Genomic DNA, 12,741 nt, shown 5'->3' with positions numbered 1-12,741 from the left:
CGTGTCTCGAGTCCCATATATCGTCATTCAGTACGTCTTATGCCCGAGGTGCAAAGAGGTTTCCTGCCCAATTTTGCCTCGAGGCTTCTTACCATATGGAGGTGGTAACAATATACAACACTGTTTTTACATTTTGGATGTTTTGTTGCGAGAATCATCTTCCGCTGGAAAGATGATTCGCTCAGATATACTATTCTGGAATGTCACCTCTTCAGCGGGAAGCGGGAGACACTTTGGTTCCAGTACACATTAGGAAAGGGAGTCCAAGTCCGAGTTCATCGCTTCGGAAGAAGGAATTCTGTGGAACTTGTGCAAGTATCCCATCCATGCGGCATTTTGGGGGCTGATGACCAAAGATGCTGTGATGGCATCAATGGCGTAAATATGAGGGCTGACAGCTGGATCGATCCGGCGGATGGGCAGACATTCGCTGTTTCTGTGTTGGGTGATACCAACTCTGACGAGAAGGAAGCTGAGCTGAGTTGACATCTCAACACTATAGTCCGTCTGAACTTGCGCCACGGTATGGTTGTGGGATTGTTGTCTGGCCTTGCGGTCGGTATTTTTTCTGATCATGCCCGGCAGGGAGAACATCTTCTGGCCGTCATTACGCTGGCGTCCGTTTGCATGTACAATTCAGCTTTCGAGGTTTGACCGTCGCCTGGAATCCATGAAGCTGGACAAGACGTACTAACGGCTGGTCGAATTGTTAGTTCAAGCATGAGAACATACAAGGAGCTCTTACCCATTGCGTGGTCGGTTCATGGTGACAGCAAGGCTCTGTGATCTTTCTGGTCACAACATCGGCGTGAGTTCCGTCTCCTGGCACCTTGTGGTATCTTAGCTCAAGAGTCCCATCTTTCTCTCGATCGACACTTTCGAGCTTGACATGCTGTACTCTCATCAAAGTCTCACTGTATGTTTCTTCGACTTCAACAACGGTTTTCGCCACGGCGTAAGCCACACAACTGTTCCAATGGCCCTCGACAACTTTCAAGTCTCGTAAGGCCTCGAGTGCGTTTCGGCGAATGTCGCGAACTCGGCACAGCGTAGCAATAAAGTACAACGGCGCGATAAAGCCCAGATGCACCTTCAGCACCAGGTTGCTGTCCTGCCCTTTTTCCATCGTGGTATATCCACTGCGTAAGAAGGTTCGTAATTGGGCAAACATGATTCGAAAGTCTGCCGCAGCGCGATTGTAGTTGCTGTCATTGTCTGGAGGGAGAGTTTTCAGAATCAGTAGGGCCATCCGATGGTGAGCAAGCAATAGTAATTGCCAGTCTGTCAGGAGCGGTTCGTCAAGTTCGAGGGTGGCTTTCCAGCGACCGAACGCGCTCGCCCAGTCGGCGACGTATTTGCGGACACCTGGGACCATTGGCGCCGAATGATATGGTTTACCAAGTTCAAGAAGAAGGACCATATAGACCGCCTGTTGCAAGTGCTTGTTTGCTTGCGCTAGGTCTTCAAAGACCTCTGGCATATCTGGCACCGCATAGGTTGCAACCCCCGTTGGGTTGGCCGGATCGGCCTTGGGTCCCTCCTCTTCTCGCAACGCGTAGTTTTCCGACTTCGCCATGAAGCCACGTATTATGGGTTCGATAAACTCGGCAATTTCTGGTGCAATTGAGGCTTGTCTTCTTCTGTTCTCGGAAATGATGCGATGTCCCGATTTCAAATGTGTGAGACCCGCGGCGGACGCACCCATGAGGAAATCACAGTGAGCGAATAGGATGCATGAGATCAAGATAATCTCGAGGGGCAGGACGCTTTGGCTCTGATTGATCTCAGTGATGGCTTTGGTGTAGTAGAGGGTAAAGGTGTGGTTCTGCCAGGGAGTTCGCTTTGTGAGCTCGATCCATTCATGAAGGCTACTCAATGCAGCAACACTATGCCGGACACATGCATGGGTCTGACTTGCTTGGATAACCAATCGATTCCAAAAGTTTCGGGCCGAGTTGGACGAGTACTGAACCAAGGCTTTATCATCGACGAAAGAGTCCATCATTTCGGTAAAGTAGGAGGAAATTCGAGGCGCCGTGAATTCCACGAAGAACTGGGTAGGGCGAATGAGATCAGGCTCATCATAGAAGTGAATCGGATTGCCGCTGGTAAACCAAGGAAGGACCCCTCTGACCAGTGGTTGTCCACGGGATGATGGCTCTAACAAACTTGCTTTTGGTTGGGTATAGCCTTCGCATACTCGTCCGGCTTTGGCACATCGTAGGCATCGTGGATGTGTTTCGTCGCCTAGCACATGAACACTCAAGTTAGCTTAGGTGCGCGGGAGAGAAGATCCCATTGAAGAGGCGGGGTTACACGACAAGAATAGCAGTCATGGCAATGCTTCTATACTCCTTCGCTGGATCGGATCCTTGGGACTGTGGGAGCGGGGATTGACGTACATTTGACCCTCCGATGTCTTGCTCAGAGTCAGCGAGGTTTCGGGAAGGGACAGAAGAGAAGTAGAAGAGAAGGACACAGTGCGAGAGGGTATGGGCAGTGGGAGAAGACTGGAGAGTGGGTGGTAGGAAGAGAAGGAGGCGAAGTTTGTGGAAAGCCATACCTGCAAGTCAGGCAGCCGGTGCGCACTTTGTGATGGCTTCGTTTCAATCTTGTAGGTGACCTTTCACTTCGCCTTTCACTTTCTTTACTCCTTTCTCGTGCCCGTTCTGCCCTCCCGTCTCCGAGCACTACAAGTGTAGATTGTGCCGGCTTCTGAACCTCGACAGCCCCGGGCGTTTTGCACGGTTTGACGATTGGCTGTGCTCGCTGCTCACCACTCGGCGATGGACGCCTGTCAGCGACCACAATGGCTCGTGGTACCATCTCGGACGCACGAATATGGACATTTGGAAATCCAGCTGAACTTTGCTGAAGCCGTTGTGTCCAGAATACAAGAAGGATAAGAATCCGATCCAAGGCCCCTTAGATAATATAGGGCGCTAACTTGACCGGCTAAAGAGGTGCGGCAGAAGACAACCGGATCGTGATGACCCACGAGCAGTCTCTCAAGACGGCGAATGGGTAGCATACCGCCTTGACACACCTTCTCAATGTTGGACTGCGGGTCGAGTGGTTCAACCCTGCGCAACCGAGTCGAGTTCGCTACTTCTGAGCTATTCCTCTCCGACTTGCCAGCCAGTAGCCCCCTGTGCCCCCATCAAGACTGCATCCCCCAGCATCAGGATTCGGGAAGGTGGTGGTATTGCTCCGCCTCCTAGTCGGTCGGTTCAGTCAAAACCTTGATCAGGTAGCACAAGAGCGGGCGGTGAGGTATAATAAGCAGGAACTGGAGTCACCACTTGGAGCGGCCAGGTTCAGGTGGTTTCGCAAACACATGGTTGGCCAAGATATGCAAAGCAATCCACGACCCCGAGTGCCAGTCGCTTGAGGCTGGCTCCGCGCACACAGACTATTCTGGCTTGGGCCAACACGTCGAGTCAATCTTCCCTTCCGGCCCCCCCTGGGCTGCCATGCCGTCTAGTTGGAGCCACCGTATCATTAGGGGGAGCATTTTGGTGGTGCAGTCCACTCACGACCGTCTCCCGCTGTCCTCAACCGAGCCACACCCTGTCATCGGGCCTACAGTTAGCTGCCGGGTCTCCCACTATCGACGAGCGTGACTTTCAGCCCTAGGGGATCAAAAAGAAGCGTGGCTCCTCCTTGCTTCCGCTCTATTTACATGCTAAGTGACTAATCAGCCCTAATTGGGATGGGAAACAGGCTACGAGGTAATTACTCTTGGTCGCCGACATCCAGTCAAGGTGCTGGGAGCTTTCTACGACGCTCTTAACCATGTGGGCAAAGACAAGCACCTACCCAGAGCAGACTACGGCTTTCCTTGGGGCCAGGAGATACTCTTACCAGCCTTTACTCATCGACACTGTCTTCCGATCACGCGCATTTCCACCTATCTGCTTCTGCAACCCTTCCTTTCGGTGCCCTCCAAGTCGCCAATGCAGAACATAACAAAAGAACGTTGCGGGAGCTTACTCACAAAGAATGGGTTTTAGTTTCCGGCTCGGCGAGTCATGGTGAATATCCAGGTTAGGAATTCCTCTGGGCTCTGCTTCCGGGCTCGTCAAAATTCGCAAACCATTTACCCTATTTGTGTATGGGGCCGATATCGAATGCTGCGCCAGTTATAGTGCGCCTGCAATTGAGAGTAACATGGTCGAGATGCAGCAGCAACTATTAACTATCAACAAAGGAGAAATAAATCCGGCATCGTGCGATCGACTAGGGCAGATTGACCTGTTCGTATCGAGCTTACTACCTACAAGGGAGATTAACAGCCTGTCCTCACGATCGGCAGCTGGATGGTACAGGTACTGTGTTCTGAGCCCAGAATGAGCTCGTCATGATCGACGAGTACAACATCGGCACTTGAATGGAGGGTTGCAGCTTGCGGCAATGCTCTCTAACTCCAACTCGACCTTTTTACTGCTCTTTTGTTCTGTTGGTCTCATCCACCTAGGTAGCTGACGTGCCCAACCAATAACCACCAGCCGCCTTAAAATGTCCAGGGAGGTTCAGCCTCGCCCTTGTATCAGCCCTCTCACCAGAATGTTAGACGAAAGATCCAACCACGCGAGACCACACCAATAAGAATGATGACGTCTCTGGAGAGGCTGCATGACAAACACGAAGCTGGAGGTAGTGTGGCTGCGCCAACGTGCGTTTTAGGTAGAAAGTGTGAGAGGCAGGATTTAGGGCTGACTGCAGGTCACCCTGGCAAGCCTGGACATGATGCCCTTGCATATGACGTCTCGGCATGCCGGCTACTCTCCAGACCAATGACGGGATGTTGTCGAGAGAGGAGGGAAGGGAAAGGACGGGATAGGATGGCATATAGCTGTTTCACCACTACAATCGCGCTGCCCAACAACTCTTTGCAGTGGCTGACACACCCTCACAGACGTGATGATATGAGCTTGGCTGTTGTTGATTGGTTTGCTACAGTGCACTGTCTATGTATGTATACATGACCATCATGAGATTCCAATCGAGACGGTGTGAATAGTTTGCCTGACGTACAAGAAATAGCCGCTGGTAGATTCAAAATGGAAAGAAGACAGCTTAGGGTGCTGATGTCGGTGAACAGGTAGGTATGAATGAAATGTATAATGCAGAGTCATCTACGAGAATACTCCATATTGGTCCTTTTGTTGCAGCTTTAATCTACTGGCAACATTCAGCTGGCGTGCCTGGGGCGCCTGATACATGTAGTGTCAAGTCCCTGAATATGAGACGCACGGGTCTTGTCTCGTCTGGTATCCAGGTGCTTTTGGTACATCGGCGTGCTCCTACAAGCGACAATAGCCGACCACTTCGACTAAATTTGAACTTTTGACTGGAGTGAATTGATAACTATTAGGTCACAGCCAGGCTAGCAGTACCGGGGCACATGTACGGATACATATTCGGGGGTATTATATCTGCGACTGTTTCTTCTTTATTCTCATTGGATGTTTTTTTCTTCTCTCCTCTTCCTTTATCCCAGGAGAAATGTGCCCACAACCAGGTTGCGCGACCTCAGCTGTGGACTCGGACCCCGAGAGCTGTCTGTCTATCTGAACAAGAGAGTGGCGAGACTTCCTTCGTGAGTAACGCACGTTTCGTCTTCCTGCTGGAGACAAGAGCATCATCGCCGTTCAAAAAAGTCGCCGACCCCGTGGTTATGCCGGAGCAATATTTGCGCCGTTGTGCAGGTTGGATCAGTCGAGTTGGGGGCGGAAAGAAACTGTGTAGTTTCGAGGAGGATTTCCGCTCTTTTTCTTTTTGTCGCTCGGCCGCTGCAAGAGGAAGAGGAATAGAGAAGAAAATGGTGAATCAATCCTCTGGTCCATCTGCCGCCACAACCGCACCCAATAAACCCCGACCTGACTCAAAACACCGTAGAATGCTTTATTCTTGTTCAAAATGATCGGCGAACCCGGTAACCAACGAGAGTGGCCCGCCCTAGACCGACCACCATAGCCACAGCAATCCCTTGAGATACTCGACAATCTCCTCGCCACCCAATTTACTCTCGCCGTATAACCGGTCCACAAAGGTGATGGGGCATTCTTCGACCTTGAGGCCCATGGCCTTGGCCCGCACCATCATCTCCATCTGGAACGTGTATCCCTTTGACTGCGTCTTCTCAATCACCTTGACCAGCGCCTCCTTCTTGTACAGCCGGAACGATCCCGTCAAGTCGCTGACACCAGGATTCAGGAGGAAATCCGCGAGGATATTGGCGCCCTGGCTCGTCAACTTCCTCTTCGCGTCCCACCCATACACGCCCCCGATCAGCCCGTTCTTGGACCGGTACCGTGTGCCCGTGACAATATCCGCATTCGTAGCCTTTTGGATCCTGACAAACTCGGGGATGAACTTGGGGTGGTGCGAGAAGTCGGCGTCCATGATGATCACGTAGTTGCCCGACACAAACTGCAGCCCGTGAACGTATGCGGTCCCCAGACCCAGTTTGCCCGCCCGCGGCTTCAAGATGATGTGGTCGGCGCCAAAGGATTTTTGGATTTGTTTTGCGCGCTCGAGGGTGCCGTCCGGCGAGGCATCATCAACGATGATGACTTCCCAATTCAGCTTCCTGCAAGCAAACGGCGAAACAAGAAGAGAGACATGGTTAGATTATTTCCTAAGGTCCGTGCGTGTTGAACAGGGTTTGAGGGTGGACTGAACGACTTACTCCTTTGTGAAGACATCGGACAGCATTTGCACCAGCACGGGCAGGTTCTGGCGCTCATTGTAGGTGGGGAGGATGACTGAATACTTGTCACCTTTAGAACCCATGGCTGTAAAACTTTGCCGCGTGTATTGTCAGAGTGGATTGTGACGTGGTCGTGGTGCGGTTTGCGGGACAGACAGAATATCCAGCTGGATTTCGCAGTTGGAGTTCGTACGCGCCAGATCATCAATGCGGCGCGCGACGTGGTGAATTTCCAGTGCATTTACCCGAAGTTTATCCGGATCACCATCCATGCCATCAACGTTGATGTCCTTGTGCCTTGTCAGCTTGTCCCCCTTACATCTAAACCTTGTCTAAGGCTTGGTGCAAGAGCTCAGGGCAGATGATCTGACAGCAAGTGAAGAGCAACACGCCCTTCAAAATGTCTTCCGCACACCACAGTCGCAAGCCGTCAAGTAGAACAGCCCTACCTCGACGGACGACTAAAGGCCCGCTGGATGCACCGACAGACCCGTTGACTCTATCTACGACACCTGTACCCTCACCTCGAAACCCCACAGCACAGCTGTCGCCAAAGCAAGAAGTCAGCGAACCTATAGAGGCGGCTGAAACAGCTACCCGACGACCACCAGCACCAAGCGATCAGCAACAGGTGGCTCAAACTGAAGACGTGACTGCGGTTGAGGAAAGAGATCTCTCCTTCCTCCTCGATGCCTCAATCTACCATCCTCTCTCTCAGCTGGAGATCCCCGGTCCCTTTCGGAAGCCATTTCTCCCGCCACTGAAGCCCGAAACCCCTCTCCAGACCGCCATGCAACACCTGGATTCACTCCTCTCTCAATGCGACTTTCTACGTGCTGCCCAGCTGGCAGGCTCTATCCTGGTGTCCGGCACGGTAGGGCCTACGGACGTAAAGTCTATTTTCCGCTTGCTGGAGATTCGGTACTCTTGTCTCGAACTGTCGGGGAATTTGCTGTTTGCTGCACAGGAGGCCAAGGCGTTGGAGGATCTGAGTTCCGGATTTTACTACGATGAGCCGGCCTCCGAGCGAAGTGCAGATGAAGATGATCTGGCTGGTCCGCACAAAGTGCCGAGCCATATAATGCCCTTTTCTCTACGTTTGCAAGCGCTCAGACTGCAGAGCATCGGCTTTTCAGACCCGAGGAGGGGCGTTTCTACGCTCTACGATGTCGCGCTGGAATGTAGAGAACATTTGTCCTCTCCGCATACGTCACCTGAACAGAGAGAGCTGTGGGCAGAAAGGCTGAGTGAAGTGTCGATCCGGGTTGTGAATGCCTTGATCGAGATGGGAGATATCGATTGCGCTGTGAGGACGCTCCAAGACATGAAACCTAGAACTGATGATCACCTGGCACTCTGGACATCGAGGCTGACCCTGTTGAGAATGAAGATGGGCGATATTGTCGGAACCCAAAAGTTAATTGATTCCGGAAAGCTGGGCTCGCAAGACAGGCTGGTACTTGGATCTCTTCTCGCCATTGCCGAAGGCCGATATGACGATGCGACAGCGGCTCTGTCTGACAACGAAGCCAGTGCTAATTCAGAACTGGCAGCTCTCGTGAAACAGAACCTCGCAGTCGCGTATCTATATCGAGGGGAAGTCCGAAGGTCCCGGCAGATTCTGGAAAAGCTCGTCAATGACGGACATTCTTTCCAGACTTTGACAATCAACCTTGCCACCATTTACGATTTGACTTCAGATCGATCGCGCGAGTTGAAAACGTCAATGGCCTCGCAGATCGCCAGTCGTCAGAGGGATACTGGTTATCTACGCGCGTTTGTGAATGCCGACTTCAAGTTATGAACATTTGCGATTGGTTCTATAGGCAAACAGACGACATGGCCCCATGCCGGTAATCAAAGGCTTTGAGGAGTCCTTTGAGATGGGACAAGGCGGCCAAGACGATCAAGACATGAAAGATTTGGTGTGAGCTTCCCAGGGTATCAAACTTGCCTGGGTAGATGGCCTCTGGAACCCTCGCCTGAAATTCTTCATCAGCATATGATCACCATAAATATGGCTGCAGACTTACCGCATACAGACCGGCTCCCAAGATATACAGAGCTCCTTGCAATACCAGCCAAGACAGACCAATCTGATTCTCCAGATCTCCCAGTCCAAAGGTCCTCAGCCCGTCCAGGACAGGAAATACTGCGGAGACGCCCATGCCGACGAACATCAAAGCCCTGTAAGGCCTCCAGGCCGGTGTTCGGAACCGCGGAAGGACTGACGTTGTGGTGCATGCTATGGCCAGGGTGCAAATCTGGAGCAGGTCTCAGTAGTGTGCTTGCATTGTCGGATTGTTGCTCACCATGATCCAATATGTCCATTGCTTCCCAGGATGACACCAGAATGCATAATATACACTGGGAATGAATGAACCGGCAATCAGCACAGATATACCGGCATAGTCCAGCTGATTCCAGAATCTAGCAACCCGCGGAGAGTGGTTGGACAGTGTGTGGTAGAATGCGCTCAGTCCTAGACAGATAGCTGCGCCACCGAAAAAGCAGCTCATTGCTATAACGTCGGCCACTGATGCTTTCTCATAGCGAGGTTCCAGGACGCTATAGAGAAATGCTGCAAAGGGCAAGCTGAGAGTGGCAGGGACTAAATGCGTCCAGATGTTTACGCTCTCGTTATGCCAGTGCAGAATGCTTTGAAGAGATCTTGTGTAGCTGTAGGATGCCCGCCGGTAGCTGCCGTGGATGAACTGGTTGTCTTGCAGCCAGTGTGGTAGATCATGCCAGTGTATGAGACTGTGCCAAAGATCTTCGGCCTCAGCAGGTTGTTTGTCAGGATTCATTACTTCACTAGAAGGGGGCACTGTTGTTCCTTCATCTCCAGGTCTTTCGTCGTCTAATTTCCTTGTCGACATGGCTGCTTTCTGACTCTGACTTTGATGAACCGGTCGACATGAGAAATTTAAATGTTGGGACCGTAATTATAGAAGAAGCGGGAAAATACCGGGACCTGGTGGCGATGAGGTCAATGCGAGGCTCGGCCCGGACCTTCCTATCAATCACTCAACCACAGACATTTACGAGTTACGAAGTACGAGCAGCACAACGCGCCCCTGGCATCTTCTTTGCTTCTCACCATCGTCCAGCGCCTAACGAAAAAAGTGATGGTGCAGGGTTCCGACACATGCTACACAGAGACTAGACTTGATATAATGTCGAGCAGAATCGCATAGGCGAGACAAACATGGCTCAAGCCCCTCCACCCCTCGGACGAAAATCTTCGGCGCCATGGGACAGGTTGCGCCCAGTGAAGCAGGATCCTTTGGAGGCAATGGGGTTCGTCTCCAAAGGTGATAATAGGTATCTTCCTCTTTCTGACAGGGCTCAGGGTGCTTGTTTATAACGAGACCAAGGCTGCTCGACCTCAAAACCCAAGAGAGCTACTATAACAAGATTGTTGCTCGCTACATGCAATTCTGCACGCGGCATTCGAAGGATCTTGACAATGCTTTTGCATCTTTATCTCTCGACGAGGGCCAGTCGCCGGCCTTGGACCCATCGAAGAAATCCACCGCGAAGCAGACAAATGCACAACCTGGGCCAACAGCGCAACGAGACTCTATTGTCACTACAAACAGTCAAGTAAGCAATGTCGCGTCGCCATCGCAAGCGGCCGAGCTGTCAGTCATTCTCTTAGCATTGCGAAAGCTACGTGAGGGCCTGCTCGCCAGCTCTACTTCTGCACCAAATCCAGTCTTCTCTCAACGAGTTCATGTGTTCAACATCCGAGTCGCCATCCTCGCGCTACACCCAGAAGGTTACCATGCTTCGTTGATGCACCTCTTGTCTGTCCTCCACACGCCCCAGCACCCTCTGCCACGCTCCGAGTTGGTGGAGATGACGAGCTACTTGATTCTTGACACCGCAATCCGGCAACATGATCTTGGTCAGGCGTATGCCTTGAGGTACAAAAGCCGTGTCCGCTTTGGATTCAAAAGTCGGATCGTCGACAATTTACTGAAATCAGTTGCCACGGGAGACTGGGTCACATTCTGGCGCGTTCGACAGAAGGTTGATGGCTACGTGCGAGCGATCCTTCATTGGCACCTCGAAACACAGCGCAGGATGGTCCTCAAAGCCATCGGCCGAGCCTACTATGCCTGTGACGTCAATTGGATCATCCAGAGCGCCACAGGTGGTCAACTGAGCTGGGAGGAACTGGCGAAGCTAGAAGATGTTGGCTGGACGCGAGAAGGTGATAGGATCGTGATCCGAAAGCCCAAAGCCAAGGCCAGCTGATCGTGGGACTCATGCAAGTCATTCGCTTCCTGCAATGCCTGTTTCCAGAAGTTGGAGGGTGCTCGGAGCACTCAGACCGCGTGGAAGACAGGTCTAGATCTGCGTGGCGCCCTGAAACTGTTTGATGAGAGTCGGAGGAATGCGAAACAACCCCCGATGAACGTTCCAGAGTTTGCACTGTTTGCAAGTTTTACATACTTTTGTCTCCCCAGCCACTTCTCGGCGGGGTTGTTCAGCGGCCAGCCACTTTGATTCAGCCAATCACAGGTGGTGCCACTGTTTACAATTTGGTCTTGGCGGCTGGCTGCGCTCTGCTCTCGTCTATCTTTGAATCTGACTCTCCCAACCTCTTCAACGAGATGCAGCGCCAGTGAAAACGGCAGCCACACCACATGAGTGCCGCACACGCGTGCAGAAATGCTCGTGATAATGACCAGCCCTTGCATTTCTGCTCTGACATGGATAGGTATCTAGATGTTCAAGAGTCTTTTTCCCTGGTTCTCTTTTTCCTCTCTAATATTCAGGTTCCTCATACATCAACATTGTGATCAAGAAACTACTCCAACTGCCGAATAGATCCTCAGACATCTGTTCGACTGTGATACTAAATTCGCTTGCTCAGCAGAATGCAGTTGAGAACATCCTTTCACATCTTTGCCGTGTCCTCCTTACTAGTCCTGTCCGAAGCCTGGCCACTCTTCCCTGCGATCGAGCGAAGAGCACCTGTCTCCTACTCAGTTGTCCCGGTGGGCGGAGGAAGCACAACAGACGATGGCTCCTCGACTGTTACTCGTACAGCAACACAACTATCCACCATTGTCATCACAGAGTCGGAAAGAGCCACAACGTTAGTTGTGACTGTCACTTCTCCTTCGCCTATTACTGTGACCGACTATTCGCCAACCTCGACACCAGCACCTCCCGCCTCTTCGACACAGCAATATTTTTCCGACTCCTCGCCCTCGTCATACTCCATTGCACAAGTGACTGCATCAGAAACAATTTCGCCAGTAACTGTGACTGTCACACAATCTCTCCCTTCGACCAGGCCGTATGACGACGGCATGTGGCACACATATTATTACTACACAGTCACGCCTGAAAGTTCTTCGAGCGGGGCAGCAGAGAGCACTGTTGCCACTTCAGGGTCCCCTTCCCAACCAAGCTGGACACTTGGCTTGCCAACAATGTGGTCATCAATATCGACACCGGCGGCCAGTACCACGCCTGTCAACCCCTTCAGGGGTGTGCCACCCTCCATCCCTACACCTCCATGAAGCAATGTTGGTCAAATTTTCTTTCCGTGAATGAAGAATGTATAAAAGGGTCATCTATGAGTGCAGGATTGTGGACTTAGTTGGCAAAGAGCGGTTGTTTCTAAGGAGGCGTTGTGATATATTGGATTTTAGCGAGGTGCTGGCGGTTATGTCTGAGACGGGCGATACTGTACACTTATGATATCTAGAAGAATGATAACAACGACAATAGAAAACTGCTTCTACATTATTGATCTCTTTCCAATCTGGCAATCATCCTTGGCCCTGGCTTCGTGTTCTTGGACCGGATGTCCTCGTAACCTTACCGGTGAACATGACATCTGACAGAAGAACGACTGCTTCGTTCAGTATGATGACGGTCGAAAGTCGTTGCTGGATACCGGCACAATCCTTTTTAGGATAGCACATCGCAAGTATCTGCTCTGTAAGACGTAAGGTCTAGGTACTATAGGCAGCCTGAGGTCGAGTGAGATCGAATGTACTGAG

The 12,741-nt window shown here is 51.6% G+C and overlaps 5 protein-coding genes across 5 annotated transcripts; 2 read left to right on the top strand and 3 right to left on the bottom strand.

Moving 5' to 3' along the window:
* Window positions 1-249: 249 nt before the first annotated feature.
* On the bottom strand, window positions 250-2,561 carry Z517_05950 (uncharacterized protein; the record flags this gene model as incomplete). Its single annotated transcript, XM_013427692.1, has 5 exons — window positions 250-612; window positions 692-697; window positions 746-2,129; window positions 2,201-2,247; window positions 2,403-2,561. The coding sequence occupies 5 exons, from the start codon at window positions 2,559-2,561 to the stop codon at window positions 250-252; spliced, it is 1,959 nt and encodes a 652-aa protein (XP_013283146.1).
* A 3,400-nt stretch (window positions 2,562-5,961) lies between these two features.
* Z517_05949 (uncharacterized protein) lies at window positions 5,962-6,798 on the bottom strand (the record flags this gene model as incomplete). The annotated part of the gene is made up of 2 exons (XM_013427691.1): window positions 5,962-6,595; window positions 6,695-6,798. The coding sequence occupies 2 exons, from the start codon at window positions 6,796-6,798 to the stop codon at window positions 5,962-5,964; spliced, it is 738 nt and encodes a 245-aa protein (XP_013283145.1).
* A 317-nt stretch (window positions 6,799-7,115) lies between these two features.
* Z517_05948 (uncharacterized protein) lies at window positions 7,116-8,519 on the top strand (the record flags this gene model as incomplete). The annotated part of the gene is made up of 1 exon (XM_013427690.1): window positions 7,116-8,519. One exon carries the CDS (start codon window positions 7,116-7,118, stop codon window positions 8,517-8,519), a length of 1,404 nt encoding a protein of 467 aa, XP_013283144.1.
* A 16-nt stretch (window positions 8,520-8,535) lies between these two features.
* On the bottom strand, window positions 8,536-9,594 carry Z517_05947 (uncharacterized protein; the record flags this gene model as incomplete). The annotated part of the gene is made up of 3 exons (XM_013427689.1): window positions 8,536-8,697; window positions 8,749-8,979; window positions 9,028-9,594. The coding sequence occupies 3 exons, from the start codon at window positions 9,592-9,594 to the stop codon at window positions 8,536-8,538; spliced, it is 960 nt and encodes a 319-aa protein (XP_013283143.1).
* Window positions 9,595-9,923: 329 nt separating this feature from the next.
* Window positions 9,924-10,978, top strand: Z517_05946 (uncharacterized protein; the record flags this gene model as incomplete). Its single annotated transcript, XM_013427688.1, has 2 exons — window positions 9,924-10,039; window positions 10,093-10,978. 2 exons carry the CDS (start codon window positions 9,924-9,926, stop codon window positions 10,976-10,978), a joined length of 1,002 nt encoding a protein of 333 aa, XP_013283142.1.
* Between the last annotated feature and the right edge of the window lie 1,763 nt (window positions 10,979-12,741).

Source organism: Fonsecaea pedrosoi (assembly GCF_000835455.1).
Source record: "Fonsecaea pedrosoi CBS 271.37 unplaced genomic scaffold supercont1.4, whole genome shotgun sequence".
Lineage (NCBI taxonomy): Eukaryota > Fungi > Ascomycota > Eurotiomycetes > Chaetothyriales > Herpotrichiellaceae > Fonsecaea > Fonsecaea pedrosoi.
The sequence above is the reverse complement of the archived record's forward strand: the minus strand, read 5'-3'. Positions and strand labels throughout refer to the sequence as shown.